The sequence below is a fragment of the Chionomys nivalis genome, chromosome 18 (genome assembly GCF_950005125.1).
Source record: "Chionomys nivalis chromosome 18, mChiNiv1.1, whole genome shotgun sequence".
NCBI classification, from domain to species: domain Eukaryota; kingdom Metazoa; phylum Chordata; class Mammalia; order Rodentia; family Cricetidae; genus Chionomys; species Chionomys nivalis.
In genome coordinates this window covers 60,794,248-60,815,829 of record NC_080103.1, presented here as the reverse complement: position 1 = coordinate 60,815,829, position 21,582 = coordinate 60,794,248, and the positions used below count along the sequence as shown (strand labels likewise).

Sequence of the window (21,582 nt, the reverse complement as noted above, 5' to 3'; positions counted from 1 at the left end):
AAAAAAAAACCTTCTCTTTTAAAGGAAGGATAATAAGACGGGCAAAACTCATTGGCTTTTGTAGGCATCAACATGAGAAAATCCTCAATAAAAGGTCCTTATAGGAATGTGGCCAATAAGAGGTCTTGCTAGTAGGTCGAATAGGGAACAAATGTATTGTATGCACTGAAGAAAGATTCCCCATCAGACACATTAATACTTCTTGTTTCAAAATAAAGAATTCTGCCAGTCCAGTTACTTATGAAATGTTCCTTACTATCTATCTAGTATGTGTCATTGCCCTAAAGGAAACTAATTTAGATAAAAATCAATCCTTTCCCTCTAGAAACTAGAAGGTAGCTACGGTGGTTGGAGTGAGGGATGCCCCACATAGACTCACGTGTTGGAACATTTGTTCCTCAGTGGACCACTATTTGGAAAGGTTTGGATCTTTCAGGTTGTGGAGCCTTGCTGGGGTCGGGGAGGATTTGAAGATTTATGGCTTTGCCTCCAGTCAGTTCAGGCTCTCAGCTTCCTCTCTGTAGCTGAGGTGTGATCTCTCAGTTTCCGGTTCTAGGTACCTGCTGCCATTTCTCTTCCACTGATACAGAACTATAAACAAAAAATACACTATCTTCTTTAAGTTACTTCTGGTCATGATGTTTTATCTCCCACAGAAAAGTAATAATACAGTATGTAAAGAACAGAAGCAAGTAATTATTCAAAGGAAGAATATGAAAGTCTTAAGGGATAACAATAAAATAAGGAAGTAGGCTTTAAAGAAGAAATGGAGATGACATTGTTAGATCATCTTCACTGACAACTTAACATCAACATGGAAACACTTATGGGGGTGTTTCTGGGACAACAGGAAAGTCTCGTCCTGAAAATGGCTGACACCAACTCCTGAAGTGGAGTCTTGAACTAGATAAATAGGAGAAAGCGAATCAGATTAATAGGAAAAGAAATGAGACCATCATTTGTCTCTCCCTACTTCCTGATGCAGGCACAATGTGATGGGATGCCTCATGTGTCTGCCAGAATGTCTTCCCTGCACGAGGGCTGCATGCCTTACATCTGAGTCCACATCAACCCGTTCTTCCTTAATGTGCTTCCAGGCACTTGGTAGCGGCAGTGAGAAGCCACAATACAGAAGGTGGACTTGAATCTGACCTTGCAGGATGGGTAGAGTTTATTCACACAGAGACATAAATAAAGGGGAGGCACAGTCCAGATGATGGGGCTGGGTAACTTGGAATGTTGTTTTCCCTTCTTGACCCAAGCTTCTGACAGCATCACTGTGGATTGACAGCAGCTGTCTATGAGTTCCAGACAGCTGGTAGGCCCTGTATCTGAATCCTTTCTCTTTTCAAGTTTCTATCTGAAAAAAAAAAAAAAGAAGTTTTAAAAAATTTAAATATGAGCTATCTTTAAGGAACAAACAAACAAAAATGGGAACCACGCTATCTGGACTCTCCCTCCTGCCACAGATCATCTCTTAGTCCTCGAGTCTCTGCTGTGTGCAGCAATTGAGGCTTCCACCTTGTTTGTCCACTTAAATGGCTTTTTGCAAAGTGGTATCTTGACTTTCACTCAAATCTCAGTTGCTCATCTTTGGCACAGGTTTTGCTTCTGAGTTCCAGTCTTCCCCATCCCACCACCTAGTTGACGTTTTTGCTCTTATGTTGTAGGTCATTGTCACTGTGACCAATGTTCAAACAGAACAGCTTATAAAGAGTGTGCTTTGGCCACAGCTTTAGAATGACACGTGTCCATCATGGAGGGAAGACATGGTGGCAATACTTCTGTCCATCAAAGAAGGAACATGAACAAGAGACTTCTCATGTCATGGCAGTGTAGGGAGCAGGGAGAGTAGGCAGTAATGAGTGTCAGAGATGACCTTAACAGGCCTTACTTTATTGACCTAATTTTGTCAGAAAGGCCCCCCTTCCTAGAAGCTGTGCACTCACAAAATGGAACTACCAGTTGAAGACTCATGAGTCTTCTATAAAGGTAACCAAATTTAGGAAGCCTGAAAACTACTCATTATGGATAGAAGACATTGCATGCTGGTGTAATGAGAGTGTCATTGAGTTAGCAACATCCCTATGTATTATTCTTTAAAAGCTTTTAAATGCTTTCAAAGTCTCCAGAGTAAAATTTTTGGGGTAGAATAAAATAAAAAGTTAAAAAAAAAATCTGTAAGAAAAGACACAACAAGCTCAATGCACGTATCAAAGAGACAACAGTTTCCACATCCTTGTCCAACATCCCAGGGAGGCATTTTGTTTGTTTCACATTGCAACCAGTCCAGTTCTCATTCAGCTTAAAATAGCACCTTTCCCCTCAGTTCTGAAAGGGGTAGTGCAAGCAGGCATGAAGAGATGCCTCCTCGTACACTCCCGTTCTGTGCACCCTTCAAGGCTCCCTGAACCGTAATTCTGATTCCACAATCTTAGTTGGCCACTCTAGGTCATGAGTCAAGGTTCCCGGGAGAATAAGGCACCATGCATGAATGAGCTTTGGCTCTGATGTGGACTCAGAGGTGGAGAATAAGAGGCAAAGTCCCAGCCAGGCACTCAGTGTCCCGAATTTATTTAGGGAGTACCGCTCAATCTTCTTCCTCCTTGGTGGCAATTTAATTTAGAATTCTCAGTGCTGACATCAATCTTCAATAAGTTATTAAGAGATATTGAATTCCACGAGTGTTTTCAGGAAGAGCTTATTGTAGCACAGTGTACATTACCTATCTTTATTTGCATGTTAAATGTTATGAAACTGGCAATTTTTCAAAGCAAAGAACATTGCTCATAGCCTTAAAATGTAAACAGAGATGTGAGTTAATCCTTCACTGAACTAAGGTCTAGTACGGAGGACTTGCCTTGCAGCCTGTCGTGGTTTTTTACAAAAAATGCTATCCAAAGGTTCACATGTTTGAACACTTTATTCCCAGCTGATGTCAATATCTGGGGAGGTTTGAAGCCTTAGAATGTGGATCCTAGCTAGAGGAAGCAGGTGTGTGTCCGTAAAGCGTGTAGTCTGGCTTTATTTTACTTCCTGTTGATTCTCTTATTCCTGACTGGTGACATGATGAGACCCAGTTACCCCACAACCCTGTTAACACAGCTGGGAAGTTACTGCTGCCACCATGTCTTCTTTACCCTTATGGGCTGTTTCTCATAAAACCACGTAAGTCAGAGCGAACTCTCCCTTTCTTATATTGCCTTTGCCAGCTCTCTGGTCACAGGCACAGGAAGGTTGAAATGCGCAGTCCTGCCCCACAAACAACCTTCTGCACCCTACTCTTTTCTTCTTCTTTTTTGTATTTTGCAACAAGGTTTCCATGTGTAACTTTGGAACTCGATCTTTAGATCAGGATTGCCTCAAACTCACAAAGATCTGCCAGTTCTGCCTCCCAAACGCTGGGATAAAATGGTGTGCTCCAGCAATGACCAGCCTTCGGCTATTCTTATAGGCACTTCAACAAATCACGGGGCTCATGGTAAAATATAAAATAAGAGAAATGGGTTAATTTAAAAAGTAAGAGCTACCTAGAAATATGCCTGAGCCATCAGTTAAACAGTGTTGTAATTTACATACCTTTTTATGTGAGTATTCATGTCTGGGCAGCTGGGAAACCAAGCGCAGTCTCTGTTTACAGAAGTGTGTCACTGGGGCTGGGCTTTGAGGTTGATTTCAAAAATCCATCTTAAGCATCTAATTGTAGAATGAAAGGCAGGAATTAATAATGAGGGTTCTGAAGGGTTCCTGAGTTAGTGTTGACTTTCCTTTCTTGGCCATCATGTCTTATTTGACATTTTCTTTCCCTGGAAGACAGGCAGGATCTGGGAGAATCTTCCAAGTGGTCCTGCAGCCACCCGTAGCCTGCCAAGCTCCCAGAGCCCTCAGCATCAACATGCAGCGTATGTCACATCCCCAAGGATGGGACACCACAAGCAGCCTCATGGCCCTTAGAATTCTGGACCATGCTGCAAAACAGCTTCCACAAGCTTCAGTGGGCACTTGCAAGGACTGGTGAGCTCTGAGACAGTCCCACATAAGTGTCATTTGCAGAGATGGCTGCAAAAGGGTCAGAGACAAAATGTAGACACTTAGAAGTTGGCAGTGTGTCTTTCATCACTTTCTTTAGAAGAAATTATTTGACTTCAAATCAACATGCCACCTTAAAGGACTGAAACATAGTCTGTGCAGCTTAAGAGATAGACGATCTTACAGATGACCTTATAGACAGTCTTATAGACAACCTGAGTTCAGTTCCCAGTACCCACGTCTGGTGACTCAGAACCACTCATAATTCAAGCTTGAGGGGACCCCACACCCTCTTCTGACTGCTGAAATCAACTCTCTTCATAAACACATATGCACACAAATAATTAAAAGTAAAAACAGTTATTTAAAAATAATTTTGCTTTTTCTTTTAAAAATGTATTACATCTGTTTGGTTCGTGTGTGTGTGTGTGTGTGTGTGTGTGTGTGTGTGTGTGTGTGTGTGTGAATGCTCACATTCCATAGCATGCCTGTGGATATCGAGGATGCGTAAGTCTTGGGTATGAACTAGAAACCATGGCTTTACCTGCTGAGTCATCTCATCAGCTCCATTTGTTTTTCATATCTTGAATAGACTTTACTTCTATGCATAGTGAACTAGTTATGCATTTGCTTCTAAGTGGAAGGGCCAGTATTGGCGCTTTCTTAAGGCTGTGACATTTAAGGGCTCTATCACCTGCTGTGCCCTACAGCATGGTAAACTTAGGCAATGAAGGGGCCTGCAAAAGAAGAGGACCAGACCTTCATCAGCCCTGAGTCCCAAAGGTTTAATCAGTTAAACTTTTAAGTAGTTAAAAATGGTTGATTACCGCTCTTGAGGTGCGTCTAGCCACAGGTGGAGAGTGGAATGAAGGTTCAGCAGCCCTGTTACCTACAGCTTCTGAATCCTCAGGGTATGAGTAACATCTTCTTCAGTCCTCTCAATAACCTGACAAAATGGCTCTCACACATAAGAGAAATTGAGATAATGCACTGGGAAATGAGCAGTTTGAGGTAAAATGCTTCTTAAAATATTTATTAATAGAACTGGACCACAGCTGAAATCTTGGTTTTCTGAGTCCTCTTCCCTTTCTAGTACACAGCAGCCTGCTGAGTGCCATAATTTAAACCAGAAAGAATTGTGACTTCACAGTGAGATCCTGGAAGACAGCACAAGGCGTTAAAGCCCATTACTAAGGGCAATAATGTGGACATTGACGGGTGAGCTGGCAGGAATAAGGACACAGGATGGACCCAGAGGGGAATGTGCTGGACACTCAGAGTCACACCGAAGCCTTCACCCCCAGCACTCTGACATGGCCGCCTTCTCAGTCCTTCACAAGTTCAGCATTCTAAAGTCTCGGAAATGGGCAGTGACCTGGAAGTCATAAAGGAAGAGCCGTTGTCCTAAAGGAGCCAAGCTATCTTCCCAATGGAGCCAATATAGTCAGTCCCTTGTTAAGAATCAAGAAAGAGCTGTTTGAGCTGGAAATGGTCGCGCAGCCTGAATCCTGTGGAGGTGGTGCGCCATCTAGTGTTTAAAACCCTGAAGTGCAGGCACACCTGCTGGAAGACCCAATCTTTTTCTTTCTTGTTCTGTATTTTGACTTTGTGACTTGAATAATGCTGTTAGGCGACAACAGACCAGGAATCAGCTTCAGCCAAGAGGAACTACTTAACAGTGTTCCGTGGTATGAACACCAAAACACCTGGTGAGACAACTCCAACAGTTTACCAGAAGGGTTTGAGGGGACAGTCGGGACGGAGCAACTGTCATGGGGTGAAGAGAGCAGATCATGAAAGATATCAATGCAGCAAACCCTGCAATACTGCTGGAGAAGAAGGAGATGATTCTGTCACTGGGAAAAGGTAACAAAGACTTTCTGCTGGTCACATCCTAAATGCCTCTTGAGCTGCTGGAAACTGCCTAATCCTTGACCAAGGAACAAGCAAGCGGTGGTGGCACGCACCTTTTCATCCCAGCATTCCGCATTCAGCCCTGGAGGTAGAGGCAGATGGAGCTCTTAGCTCCGGCCAGCCTGTTCTACAGAATGAGTTCCAGAGCAGCAAGGACTACACAGACAAACCCTGTCATGAAAAACCAAAACCAAAGTAAAAAATAAAAATATAAAAGGTACAGAGTAACTTACAAATGTTTTTAATAACCCGGGGAAATAGGCTATACTGTAAGTCCTACATTGTCTTTCCTATAGCACCTACAACAACAAAATGATCTGAAAAGAGAGCGTGTAGTAATTGCTGAACCTAAGAGTGAACGCAGAGGCACATATTCAGTTCAGACCCATTGGTGGGAATTGTGTTTCTCGAAGTGGCTTTAAAAAGCAGGCTGTCCCTAAGCTGGTTCCTAAGACAGGGCTAGGAGTTATCTGGTCAAGAAAGACATGGGAGTCTGGCTAATACTGGCCGGTGGGTGGTTACAGAGAGGGGGTGGAATGCGTTGGACTCGGTCTTTATCTTTACTATAAAGGTGAATTGTTTGGAAAGCTGTCTCTTGCACACTATCCAACCACAGACTGAAGTCAAATAAGTGTCTTTCAAATACTTGTTGGAGAAATGTTGACCACAGAGAAACTATACCCATAAGACTGAAGAAGGGAGGTTAACGTTGTTGATCCGACAGGGTTGACTCACAAACGTAAATACTTACAAAAAATATAAAACAACAATCTTGTGAGAACAAATTTCAGAATTCCATTCTAAAGAGTTTACGGATAGACACCCTAGCATGTAACCACCATGTGAAACTTCCCTGGCTCTCTCTCTCTCTTACCTGTATTCCTCCAGTATCAGGAAGACATTCTGAGGCAGGAATGGTAGAACATGTCTTTAATCCCAGGGCTTGAGAAGTTTAGGTAGGAGGATCAGGAGTTTATGTTCATCCTCATTTAAATAGTAAATCTGAGGTAAGCCTGACCTAAATAATATCATATCTCACCACTCCCAAAAAGAAATTTTAAATAATTTAAAATTATTACCTGACTCATAATTCTAGTTTCGGGGGGTCCTATGATCTTACTGATCATAAATGACATGATCTGAGAACCAGGAAGAGAATCAAGCAGGCTTATGAAAACAAGGAATATTCATTTAGAGGGAAAATGGAAGTGGCTCTAACTTGGAAGGAGCAGCACATGCAGAGGGAAGAAGACAGGAAGAAGGAGCTTCGGTTATTCATAAGACAGTCACACACTCCAGCCCTCAGCCACCACAGCCCTTAGCTTACATCCCTGTGACTAATACCCCTGCCTCAGGAACAGACTGCCTAGTGTCTGCAAAGAAATCCGCAGTGCATCTTCCTGACAGCCGCAGAGACACTGAGTGGCTCAGTGAGTCTTTAAAGCATACACTTGTCCACTCTCTCTGAATTCTCAAAGTGCCCTTGATGGAAATCCGGTGAGACTAAGTACATTTTTAACCTGTGTTCCTGTAGAAACGAGAGCATTAAGCTTCCCTGTGTTTGCTGGGCAGGGATGAAGGTACCATGGGGAAAGCATCCAGGTCAAATACTCCAGTAGGCAAACAGTTTTCTCTCCCAAATCCTAATCCTTGTTCCTAAAGAGCCGCATACAAATTCCCCTGAAGCCAAAACTTCTTAAAACCACTTACTTGTGGAGGCTGCGGAGAGGTGGGAGGACACTCCTTGAAGGTGAAGCTATCTAAGAGCAAGGCCTCTGCTGGCCAGTGATAGCGCAGTCTCGCCTGCGTAAGAGTTTGCCCAAGCCCAGGGCTGCTTCACTTAAGCACAGGAAACTGAATTTGCTGATAAAGCCCCGCTGCTTCCCAAATGCTAATTCTATGAACTGCCTCCGTCTGCTTAAGGCATGCACGATGCTGTTATAATATAGTCACCCAGGGTCCTGGGGTGGGTTTCTTTCCTCTGCTGATACAAAGAATGTGCAGACAGGAGAATTCTACATTCATTCAGGTTTTATTGAAGTCAAAAAGCACACAGAGTCAGAGGGAAGGAATCAGGGCCAAGAATCTGAATTGTCTGGTGGAGCCCAAACTTTCATAGATTTAGGGGAAAATTGGCTTCCTTTTTCCCTCAAAATTGGCCAACTGGGGCTAGAGAGAATATCAAATAGTCCAGATGGAGAAGGAGATGTTGGTTGGTTCCTAGCCAGACAGTAGTCTACCTCCTATGGGAGATTTGAAATTTCTCCCACCCCCAATACTTCCCTCTGGCAGAAGGAATACCAGAAAGCTGGCTATCTCAATGTTGAAGAGAAAAGCACATTGATCTACCTAAAACCTCTTTCCCTGTCTGTCTGCCTTCTGGGATCCATCTGCCTCCACTCTCTCCAGTACAGCGACTTGTGACCAGAGAGCCCAGGAAAGTACCACAGGGACTGTATGGAGGATGTTTGTTAGACTCATTGGGCTCATCGTTTTTTGTTTGTTTGTTAGTTTTGTTTTGTTTTTCTGTACAACCCAGGACTACCTGACTAGGGAACTGTGCCTCCTACAGTGGGTTGGAACCTTGTGGAACAATTACTAATCAAGATACCCTCTCAGTTAAGACCAGATCAATAAACCCTCTCAAATGAGATTCCATGCAGAGGTGTCTCTCGTCTATGCCAAGCTGTCAGTGAAAGCTAAGAAGGACAGCTTCTACTTCCTGAATAGCTTTTGCAGCACATGTCACATGACTGTCCAAGTCACACTCCTGCTGCCGAGACCTTGACATTTCTTACCTGCAAGTGTTGTTCTAGAACACCTAGGCTTCCTCTCAAATTTGGACTTGAACTTCTCTGGGAAAGTTGATGTCTTTCATGTTTCTCCAACTATGAGTTCAGAAAGGAGATGAGGAAACCATGTTCAGGTCAAAGTGGGTTTTTTTTTTTAATTATTTCAGAATACTAACTTTCTTTTAGTAATCAGGCTAGCTAACCTTTCATTTTACATAAATAGATACCATTGATTATTTGCCATTTTCTTCATTCTTTAAATTTTTGACCTATGGACTTTGCACAAAAAGATTCTTGCATTGGCTGCTCACACCTTCCAAATTTAGGTTTCCTAGACCCCTACCTGAAATCAGAAGTCCCTGTTCATCCGTGGTCCCAGTGCGCTGAAGTATGCTGGATACAAAGAAAACGCAGACAAGGCGATGTCTCCTAACACCCTCCTCCGTCTTCATTTCAGAGAGACCTTGTGTGAGAAACTCTCAGCTGTCATTTGTGGAATTCCCTAACAGTTCTTTCAGAATTCAAGAATGTTCCACTTTATGGCTTTGTTCCTAATAGTCCCCATAAGACTAATCTCTGTTAAAATGGCCAAGAAATAGCATTTGTTCAAAGCTGGAAATAATCATTTGCTGACTGTAGGGCACTTACTCACATACTTCCCTCAACTGGGTCACATGTGGATCCTTAGATTATCTCAGTTAGAAGGGTCTCCCACTTGGATTTCATGTTCTGAGCAAATGTTGAGTGAAGAGAATGTGTTTTTTACATTACCCTCAATAAGCAGGTCGAAGTATGATACAGATCTCATAATCTATATCTTCAATCCCACTGGCATTGGGACAAATCCAGGGGCTTTGGAGTAAGCTTTCAAATATACTTCTACCTACAGACGGAAGTTTGTTTTAGGAGGAGTCAAGGCTCTGCAATCCTTTGCATTTATTGGAGTGCTCCGTTTCCATGGTTTCCAAGAGTTGAGTGGAATTAGGCTTTTGGTGTTTAGAAGTTCATGATTCTGAGCTTTGGGAAAGCTGCTTCTTTCTCACTAAGATTATGTTCGGACCTGTGTATTGTCATCCCCGATCACCTGCGGACTACCAGACTGTGAAAAAGCTCTTTCTGCAAACCTTTGGAAACAACAAAGTCAGTCTGTTTGAAACCAAACTAGGTCAGTTTCACCCTTAAAAAAAGTTTCAGAATGATGTTCCATGTAAGCGTAACACTCTATGTCTTTAAGAGACAAATAGGGAAACCTAAATTCTGGTTCTTGGGAGCTTGGGAAGAACAGAGGACCCTGGTGAAATAAAATCATTGTAAGGGATTTCCACGAGATTTACTTACCTTGCAAAAGAACAACAAAGAATTGTTTGGACACACTAGGAATCCTTGAATGTGGGGGTGCACAGTAGGAATCCTGGGGTAGTTTGTGGGTACAGTAAGAGCCTTTGGGTGTATAATGGTGAGATCCAAAAAACAAACAAGGAGGGATTCAAGAAGGTAACAAAGCCCCTATTGGCTTCTGAAGCAGAGCTCCAGGTTTCTCTCACAGCTGTGACCAGGTTCCTGTGAGCAGCCTATGTCAGTGACTTTCTGTCACTGTGACTGAATGTCACCACAAAGGCAACTGCAGGAAGAAAAAGTTGATTTGCACGTAGGATTTCAAAGTGATGATCCATAACAGTGGGGGAGGTGAGACAGAAGGAAGCTGAGAGATCACATCTTCAGCCACAAAGCTGGAGCAAAAAGAGGGAACTGGAAGCGGGGTGAGGCCTGAACGCTCAGAAATACCCTTCCCACGGCGTACTTTCTCCAGCCGGGCCATCCCTTCCCATAACCTCTCCAAAAAGCTGTCTACTGGGAGACAAGTGTTCAAATCCCTGATACTGTAGAGGACACTTCTTATTCCAACCACCGCACTGCCCAAACCAAGGGGGCTCCCAAGGGCCCAGCCACCATTTAGCATCTATGAATACCTGTCAGGGCAGTTCCCAAGTCTACATGTGTTTCTGTGTTACAGTGGAGATCAACCTAGGACTTCTACCACGAAGGGATAATGTAGACATTAGCCACTGCCTAAGTAGCTGAAAGAAATAGAGGACTCTGTGTGTGTGTGTGTGTGTGTGTGTGTGTGTGTGTGACACAGAGTCAGGGCGGCAAAGACGGGGACAAAGGCAATCCAAGCTACAAATTGAAGGCACAGCTAGGAACAAAGGGAATCCAGATTGGAGGCACAAAGAGATTAAAATAAAGCCATAAAAGAGCAAACATGTAGTTACCAAGAACTGGTCTAGAGGACTCCAAAATAATGTTTCCAAAAGACACAAAGTTACAAAGTAAGTAGTTTTGAATAGTGTTCACATTAAAGGCTTAGTCAGTGTACCGCATTACACTAGAGCCACTGGAAGAGATTCAGGATATTTGGGTCCTGTCTGAGATGACATTCAGCCTGACAGGACCCACGCTCAGTGGGGAGCAGTGTAACTGACTGTGTTGAAGGTCAGGGAGGTAGGACTCCTCTGTAAGAAGCCTGGACTTGGAAGAGACCCAGCCATACCCAGTCACTGCAGGCAGAAGAGGTGTGGCAGGCAGGCAGGCTGGTGGCAGATCCAGGACTCCTGGCTTAGGGTGTGATTGATGGCTTGTCAGGAAGATGTGTTTGTAAACGAATGACTTTCACAGTGTGATGAGATTGAAAACGAGGCCATTAGGTTTCCCCTGACTTAACCCTTGGAATGCTTCCAGGCCTGCCGGCTGCCAGTCCTTTAATCATGAGTTAATCACCTTCAGGGATGTCTCAGGAAGCTGGTCTGGGGAGCTCTGCTCTGCTACTCTGTTTACTCATCAGGGCACTCGTCTCTCCAAATAAGGACGCCGAGAGGTTTTCTGTGGTAACCTTAAACCCGTGTTTTTCAGTAGCAACGGACACAGGCAATTACATGGCTCTGTAACTCAGGAAAAAAACTGAATTATTATTTATGCATTTTTAATGACTTTTGTAAAAGCGCTTGATGGTAGTGGAGGGAGAGGTGCAGTCACCTTGCTCCTTCCAGGATTAACCATGAACTTCAGTCCAGATCCGGGAGGAAATCAGAACTGGGAAATGGCCTAATAATCAGGCCAGTCTGATTAATAGTGACAATTAGCATTGGGCTACAGCACATAACCAACTGATTATGAATCATTTGAGCACTTTAGATAAATTTTCAATACAGGCAATTATAATGAAAGGACTCCTGATCCTCACATAATGGCTTCATTAAATTAATTCAGTTCTGAGGTTGAAGAAAATTTTCCTTTATGGAAAAGAAACCAGTGAAATTTAGCTTCTATTCATTCTTAGCAAAGAGAAAACTCTTAAAAGATCTCTCTCTCTCTCTCTGTCTCTCTGTCTCTCTCTCTCTCTCACACACACACACACACAAAACACACACACCTACAGAGAGCTTATTCTTTTCTGACACTATTTACACACACACATTTACACACACATATGCATGCACATTTACACACACATACATGCACATTTACACACACACACACACACATACCTGCAGATAACCTACTCTTTTCTGAGACTATGCTACTAACTAGAAAGTCACGAAGGTCATGGTTTCTACTCTCTCGGCTTAGTTGAATGAACTAAACCTTGTCTTAGGTTGTGTTTTATATTCTGTAAATTGTCTGCCTTGTTGAGGTTAAAGAGCTTTGGGGGAGTAATCTATGAGGAACGGGCACTTCGAAGAGACAAATACGTCTGTTGTGCAAACAGTCAACTCATCTTGTGCTTTCACTGTTAAAGACAAAGCTGGCTCCAGGTCCAGACCCTGCAGCATCAGTGTGGCTGGGGGAACAAAGATGGTTTTAGGTGAGGTGAAGTAATGTTTTCCGTTAATATCAACAGCCTTGCAAGATCAGACAGTGGGGATAGCAGGAAAGACTCTCTAGGAGTGGGATGAAAACATCCCACAGTAAAATTGGTTCTCTTGGAAGTGCGACCCTACTTCCCAGACACCCCTTACGTAGAACATATGAGGCTTTTTCCTGGACAAAGTGCCTTTGTATTTAAGCCTCCTCACAGGTGGTCTTCAGGGAGCAGGGAGGGAGAAACACAGAATTCCCATCATTGTCCTTTACTTCTAGCTTCGAAAGCTGCTGATGGCTGCCAGGGTCTGACACCATTTTAGACCAGCTTCCCACGCCTTTGTTTGTGGAAGCTGATTTCCCTTCATCCGCACATTCCTGGTAGAGCCTTGGCTTCAGCACAGCTGCGGGGAGGAGGAGGGTTTGGTCTGTGCCCATGGAGTCCTGCTGGCACAAAGATGTACTAGCTCAGTTCCCTTTGACTCATTACCTCATTATTGAAACTGAGTATTTGCGGGTCTTCCTCGGACGCTGGTTGACTTTTAAACGTGAAATTTAACTGCTGGTTCTACCTTTTAGCAATAGAAATGTGGGACATCCAACTTGGACCTCTGATTGTCTTTTCTCACCTGCAACAAAGATTTCAAGTCCAGGCTCCAGTGTGAGGCTTGAGAACTATATTAATTGCAATAATTTTGGGCCAATAGATTAAGCATATTGTTAGCTATCTCTTATATCTTAAATTAACACATTTCCATTATTTTACATTTTACCACAAGGCTTGTGATTTACTGGCAAGGTTCCAGTGTGTCTGTCTCCTGCAGCACCCACATGGCATCTCTTTGACTCCGCCTACTCTCTCCTCCTCTAGCTACTTGGAATTCCCGCCTTGCCCTATTCTGCATTGCCATAGGCCCAAACTGGTTTTTTGTTTTGTTTTGTTTTTATTAACCAATAGTATTCACAGCATACAGAGGGTAATCCCACATCAGATATCCTGTCTTAGGCTCTTCCTAAGACACAGTGTCCTCATGACAGTTTGGACGTGGTGTCAGCCTGCCTGGTTTGCAGATGAAAACTTCCCAGAACCCAACAAAGTCTCAGCACATATTTGTGTACATAATGGCTGAGTGTTCTTCCAAGCCTCCTTCAAAGCTAATCCCCTTCTTAACCTTCGCTATTTTCTCTGAAAACATTCATCTTGGTTTTCATGAGCAGATTATCAATTTCATGAAGAAGAAATCTATAACATGTACACATTGCATCTTCTGGAATGGCATGTAACAGAAAGCAAGCAAATGCCATGTCTTGAAGGACAGCACATAGGCATGGCTCATAAAATACACACTTGGAAAAAAACGCATGGACAGGACTCATAAAATACACAGTCATTGACTGCTTTCTACTTGCTGGGGACAGTTCTAACATCTGAGGTGCTAACGCAATGACAAGGAAAGCCAGGCTCACACTCTGCAGCTCTTCAGTTTGTGTTGATACACCGGCACTCTCAGCTTTCCACCTTTTCTGTGAGAACTAAGCAAGGTTATCTGTACTCTCTATAAACCTCAGCATTCTCTGAGCGTTGAATATTCATTTGCAGAGTGATGAGTGGTATTTAGCAAGCACTAAATTATTTCAGGACCTGACCTTGACTCTATCGAAGTGTGGCTCTTGTCTGTGGTAGCAGAGTCTATCTTCAGTATCTTTGAATCTGCTTATTGTAGGTTTTTCTCTTTCCTGTCAGCCAAGTCCCAAACAATGAGACAGAGACTTCTTATTCAATATGAAAGCTTGGCCAATAGCTTAGGCTTGCTTCTAACTAGTTTTTATAACCTAGTCATAGTTCTGTTAATTTGCCTCCTATTGCATGGGCTGTGGCTGTTACCTTTCCTCCTGTACATCCTGCTTCCTCTACATCTGACAGGCAACCTTCTCCTCATTCTTCCCAGCATCCTCTTTGCCAAGCTATTGGCCATTCAACTTTTCACTAATCCAGTCTGAGCGACACATCTTCACAGTGTACAAAAAGATTATTCCACAACAGTTTGTTTGTTCAGCACATATACATTGAGCATTCTTACATGCAAACCAGTGAAGACGCTAGAGGGTCATCAGTGAACAAGATTCAATCCTTGCCTTCAGATACTTTCCCTCCCCTACCGTAATTCACCAAGCAGACTAGAAGCCAAATTCTTCTCTGGTCATACTCAACACCAAGGCTCCTGTTATTAATCAGGTGTTACTTTTCTCTCAACCATTCCACCACAAGTCTTGCTAGCTGGCGTAGCTATTCTTAGTAACATATATTTACATGAGAATAAATTTAAACTAATGAATTGTGACTATCCAGTGCTCTGGAGTCGTGGCTTTGGTTCTGCAGCACTACCTCAAGCCTTACACTGGAGAGTCACACAAAGGTTCCATGGTCTTTCCATGCAATGACCTAGAATAACTTCACTTGTAAAACTTTCCAAGAAAATTTATGATGTTCAAGACAAGGCTTCAATTGCTCTTCTCACTCACTAATTGGAATTAAGAATAAAATAATTCACAGGGGCTACCCATGACTTTACTGTGGCTGGTGGAACTTTGTTCAACATATATTTAAGAGTTCTGGGTGAATGTCTAACACCCACACTCCTTTGACAGGCCGTGGGCTGTGCAGCTAATCTAATGAGCCTTGTGTCTATGTGTGCTCTTCCCATTGGTCTGAGATTTTTTGGTTATAATGACATTGTCCTCATCATACCTGCCAATTTGTAATTTGGGGCTAACAATAGCATCTCAGACATTCCAGCTTTGACATGCTCAACTACTCCTATACTCTGCCACCTCATCTGAAGCTACTCTGAACACACATTAAACTTTAGCATCTATAAATTCATTATGTATAGTCTCCAAGTTCATTCAAAACACAAAAGACTCTCCAGAGTAATCTGCTAGCAAAATAGAGGGAGCATCAGGAGGCATCGCACAAATCAATGAGAATCACCCTATTCTTACTGAGTACCAAAACCAATATAGCTACCTCCTGACTTGGAAATGCCTCCTACATGAGCCAAACACAGACTCAGCATTAAGTCGAACACCAAAATTGTATTTCTTGCTCAAGTCTACGTTAGGCAGCCATGTTGATGAGACTTTATAAGCGTAGCCTCTCTGGCATTTCTAGGAGAAGTGGCTTCATGGTCCCCTAGCTCTTAAACATCTTTCTGTCCACTCAGCTGCTATGACCCCTGAGCCTTCGGTGTAGGGTGTGTCTGGTCATCGTATCCATTGGATTGGGCACCACATGATCACTAGTTGGGAGTTAAAGACAAGCATGGTCCTCAAGAACAATGTGCATCTCTGTGTGCTTCTCCAGGAGTTGCTGCACACGCCAGATCTCTTTGCTAGGGAGGGCTGACCGCTCCTAGACTAGCCTAACTTTCATTTACCACACAAAAGGGAGATTTTCTCAATGTTATGGGGACAAGTTGACAATACCCCAGGCATACATACTCACCAAGTGTCATGGGATGCTGATGTCTAACTTATTCACAGACATCTACTTTGTACATAGAAATGATTGACAAGTGTATCATCCTCACATGGTTCCCTTTTATCTTATGCTAAGAACATTTCAGACATTCTCTGATGCTCTTCCTGATGTTCTAGGGATTTGTTCTGGTTTTAGTGTCTACCTCACTTTCTAAACTGAGGTTTACCTGACATCATTTAACAGGCCTTAGACGTACTCTGCTGTATTAAAATGGTATCTCGGGTCCAGGATACCTTCCCTACTTTTCCTTTAAAAAATTTACATGTATTTAGTGAGAGGAGCTGGGGGTGTGTACATACACAGGTCACAAAGCACACGCAAAGCGTACAGGGCTGAATCCTACCCATCCATCACGTAGATCCCAGGTTCTAACTCACTCAATGCATACCTCACATGGAAAGCTCACCATGCCTGAGGCACAGCTAGTTCCAAATCTAGAACGTTCCATAGCATTTCTACCCAGAGCTGCATTTTCAAACAGGTCTCTGTGAGCTAAGGAGCTGTACAGCAACTAAGAAGGCCTATTGACAAGCTTAGATGGTTCCTGTAGGAAGGAATTCTTCACAAGGTCAATAGGAGCTAGAATATGACCACATTTTGTAAATCCCTTTTCTGAACCAACAACCGAGAGCATCAGAGTTAGTGCATTTCATCTTTGTGGTGAGAAAATGATGACCTGAGGGACAATCTTGATCAAGCTCACACAAAGTCTTTTCTTTCCCAGTCACAATATTCTCCTCTACGAGGACGGCCATGCGGTGGTGGCAGATTTTGGAGGTAAGACTCCCAGAAACATACCCCTAAGTAGCAGCCTTTTCTTCATTCACACCTGTTGCCTGATAGTGTACAACAGTCTGGAAACAGACTTCACCCCTTGGTATGTCTATTTAAATTTCAGATTGAGCTTGCACTTTGAAGGCACTTAAGTTTTCTTTGCTATCAAAGCTGCAAAGAGGGACGTAAAAATTTGGATAAGACAAAGGCTTCCTTGGTCTTTAAATGTTTGCTGTGCTCTTCAACCTAGGGTTTGGGACTCGTCCTTTGACGTGGACTTGTTTTCTCTTCCCTTTAGAATCAAGATTTCTGCAGTCTCTGGATGAAGACAACATGACGAAACAGCCAGGGGTCTGTGGCTTTCTTGTTCCTTGTTAAACAATTAAAATCTGTAAACTCAGTGTGGGAGGAAGGAAGGCAGGAGTGGCCTTAGCCAGGAAGTGTTGTCTCAGTAGCAGGGTAAGGTTTAGGGTTTTATTTTCATAAGACCCCAAAATAATTATTTGAGGGGGTCCCTGTTTAGAAAATGTTGTAGATCTCGGTGAACACACTCCAGATGTAACCCGTAAGCACCGGCAGGCACTGTCATTGACTGCCACAGTGATGAACTTGTGGAGGGGAAGTGCTAACAGGTGGCCAATGCCTCGGCAGCCCCTGCTCAGGACTCGCGGCTCTCCGCCAGAATTATCAGGTAACAAGTCCTGCAGGTTAGCATTAATGCTTAAGCAAAACAAATTAGCGGGGACTGTCTCAGTCTGCAACACGTCCTAGAAACGTACAGCAGGGTGAGCAAGGGTGTGCTGTGCTCACGTGACCAAATGGGAAGCCAGAAAAGGGGAAAGGTCAGCCTTGCTCTCACAAGAGCTAGTGGAGGAGGCACAGGAATGACAGCGATACCTCCTAATGAGTTGTCAGGACCCCAGGTGCCTGAAATATCTTCATCCAGCCCTGCCTCCTGAGGCTTCTCTCCAGCATCAGCGTACTGCCAAGTGTATCCTTGGGCGCTAGACTCATCCACATCTGAACGTACAACCCTTTAGATTTCACATATTCTCCCAACAAATGTGTGTAACACCCCAACCCACACAGTCTAAGATTTACAGTGATCCAAACTGCGGGCTACAGAGATGCCTCTGTGAACCAAACATGGGGGCCTGTGTTTAGATATCCAGAACTCACATAATAAGCCAGACTTTAGTGCTTGAGAGGTAGAGACAGGAGGATCCCTGAGACTCACTGACTGACCAGGCCAGTTTACTCGAACTGGTGAGCTCCAGTTTCAGAGAGAGGCCCATTTTCAGCAGGTAAGCGCAAGAGCACCTGAGGCAGGCATCGGTCGTCAGCCGCTGGCTCTACACAGAGACACTAAGTCAGTTCTGGTTCACGCCCAGCAGACAGTGAACAAAGGAGCAAACAAATCCAATGGTGCGTGCTAAGGAGAAAAATCAAAGCCGTCAAAATGTGCAAGGAGTGAGTTAGTGCACAGAGAGGTTAGGGTGAAAACCTATAGTGTTTCACAAGAGCCTTAGTAGGGGGAAACAGCCTCATGATTGGTGGGCATGGAAGGCAGAGGTCAGTGTGGGTCCAGCGACTTTGAAATAAGAGGGCTCCTGGAGTGTGCAAAGCTAGTGACCAGAGAGTATGAGAGAGGGCAAACAGCTGTAATGGGGTGACAGAAGGGTGGAGTGTGTACTTTGCGGAAGGGCTATATTAACCTCATCTAAACCTTGAGACAGAGAAGAAGCTTGATCAATGGATGGACCAATTAAAATCACCTTAGGTTTTAAAATGAGAATAAGCAATGCCTGAGTGTGACCCTGAAAAACCATGGCTGCGTGGGTCTCGGGCACCTGCATCTTGTCGCTGCCCTGACTGAGCAATTTCCAGCGAAAGTAGCTGATTCCCTCTGACTAAGCCATTTCCAATGCATAGAATTAAACCGAATCTCACCCCCCGGCAAGTGACATTAATTATCTTGCTTCACGGCATAGATTTAAGTATAACACTCCCCTCAAATTATTCTGGTGTTGTTTTAACTTGCACTAGCCATAAGGCCATATCTAAGATTCCTAATTATGTTGTACTTGCTCTCCACACTGCAGACACACACCCCGTCAACCTGCTCTCAGGTGCACACCGCTGGGGCACACGCCTAACCTCCTCTGTGAGTTAAGACTCCTTGGATTGCAGGAGCTTGTGCAGGGGAACCGTGTCTAATAATGCCAAGGATAAAGGTGTTCTAGGGTTAATTCTGCGTGATTTCAGCATAAGGCCAAACAGTCAGAAGAATTGTCAGTAGCAATACCACACACAAGGTATGGCATGGAGGATCAACTTCCCACCTTCCCCTAGGACGGTAACTGGGAAAGGCCACTGACAGGAGGCAGAGCTGGGAGACCACAGAGCTGGACCCCTGAGGTGGGAGACACTGCCCAGTTACCTTGTGGAATGGTGCAACATCCATTTCATAAAGCAGCATCTGATGTTCTGGCCTTTGAACTGCAAAGAAATGAAAATTGTTTGCATTTCTGATCACTAGTATAAAGAGTGTAGTTCACATAGATGAGGCTGGGTTTGCTTTATTACATATTTATTAGCTTGCATTCTGGAATATTGCAGACACTGAATTCATGAAATTCACATCAGGGCAAACACAAGAAATTCCAGAGCCTGATATTACTAGGAAGAAATCTCCATCACAGGCATGCTGGGTGACTTCTTCATGGCTCACTGTGTCCTCTGTCATGAGAACACACAGCTGTGGGCCTAATTGAGTCACTCACTTAATTGGAGCCCAGAGACTGAACAAGGGAAGATGTCTTCCACAGTGTGATTCAAGCCAAGGGAACTACTAGGGATGGCGCCTTGGTGGATTCCGAAGACAGCAGGGTGCCTGGGTCATAGATGGTGGTTGGGAGCAGGAAGAAGGACCAAGGAAATAAAGCACAGCTACCCTGTGAGGCAGATTTTAAGGTCCTCCAACGGTTTTGTGTTTCCTTGAGGAACTGACCCACATGAGAAGATGCGCTGTTTTTGTTGCATTGGCGAGAGCAGAGGTACAGTCACTTCCTGCCCACGCCGTCTGAGAGCATCGGAGAACCTTCTCCAGCACAGGCTCAGAGGCTTACTCTGGTTACCTTTGGTCTGTGCAGAACCTACGCTGGATGGCCCCCGAGGTGTTCACACAGTGCACACGCTACACCATCAAGGCGGATGTCTTCAGCTACGCCCTGTGTCTGTGGGAGCTCCTCACCGGAGAAATTCCCTTCGCACATCTCAAGCCAGGTAGGACCTGCCATACCAGAGCAGCTCTGCTTCCCAGCGCGATTCACAGATAGCTGGACTGCACCTCTCCCTACAACGATAATTATTCTAGTGGGAGGCAAGAGCATCCCACTCAGAAAGTGGTACGGCCTCACTCTGGATTTAGACATAGGTGCCTAAATGTATGGAGTGCTTTATTCAAATTTAGACCCTCGGTTTATCTATTTCTAATAAAACAAGCAAATTTCCCTGAGTATAAACAAGTCAATAAGGTGATCAATGTGTACACTATTCAAGCTTAGATTTTAAAAATGTCTTTAAAATCTGTATCTTGGGATGAGGAGGCGTCAGTGCAGAAGTAACCTGTCAAGGCTGGAAACACACTCCCTAATAATTTATATTAGGTGTGGCTATGTTCTTAAAAATCATGCTTTTTGAGTGAGCATAATTATCACTGATAGTATAAGTTATACTCACTTCGCCTGTAGGATGTGGAGAAGAAGCAGCTAATCCGAGGCAAAGTGTGGTCAACTGCATGCACATGTGTGTGCAGGCACAGTCACGGGACAGAGTAAGGCACTGAGTGTCCCCATCCATCACACCCTGCCTATTCCCTGAGGCAGGATCTTTCCCTGGACCTAGGGCTTGTATCTTCACTTTGTTGAAATTGAGTCAACTCCACCAACCCTCCTCTTTCTGCCCTTTAAGGAGTCATGACTGCGGGCATGCACAGGGGTATTGGATTTGTTGCAGGGGAGTCATAACTGCAGGCATGCACAGGCGTGTTGGATTTGTTGCAGGGCTGCTGGAATCTGAACTCCAGGCCTCAGGATTGCAGAACAATGGCTCTTAAAAGATGAGCCATTTCTCCTGTTCCAAGAGCAACTTCATTTACATATCTTATTATTATTTACAATGTTCTCCTGTCTTCTCAGACTGGACCTGAAGTCAGTTAAAGACCCTGTGTTCCCAGAGCTAACCTGTTTGAAGTAAAAACTGTGGAGTGAAATTCGATAGAAATCTTAAGTGAATCACATTGGTACTTGCTGTGAAGGTCACCCTGGAAAATATACCACAGAGACACCCAAGATGTGTTAAAAAGCAGGACCAAGATCACTGTAAACATCAGTGATAATGCACAGAGGGAGTGCCCAGGTCTTGTGCTCTTTTCACTGTGTTAATTCCCAGAGTATTCCAATGTTTTCCATGAATTCTGGTGTTTGTATATTTTAGGAGTCAACTATAATGTAACCACTCCTTACTATGCTAAGGAAGTCAGCTTTCTTGTGAACTGGACCACCGATCCCCTTTGGAGGACGTTGCTATAATTTGTGGCTGTCTTGTCCTGAGGGTGCATACTGTAAAGACATCTGGGCATGGAACAATTTGATCCTAACTCCAGGTGCATGT

General features: G+C 43.9%; 1 protein-coding gene across 1 annotated transcript in view; it reads left to right on the top strand.

Moving 5' to 3' along the window:
* Tnni3k (TNNI3 interacting kinase) overlaps window positions 1–21,582 on the top strand; it is a 216,177-nt gene that overhangs the window by 116,267 nt on the left and 78,328 nt on the right. Inside the window, exons 18-20 of the mRNA XM_057793011.1 lie at window positions 16,859–16,911; window positions 17,207–17,259; window positions 20,061–20,193. Of these exons, the coding sequence (XP_057648994.1) occupies window positions 16,859–16,911; window positions 17,207–17,259; window positions 20,061–20,193 (239 nt within the window). The remainder of the gene's footprint in view (window positions 1–16,858; window positions 16,912–17,206; window positions 17,260–20,060; window positions 20,194–21,582) is intronic.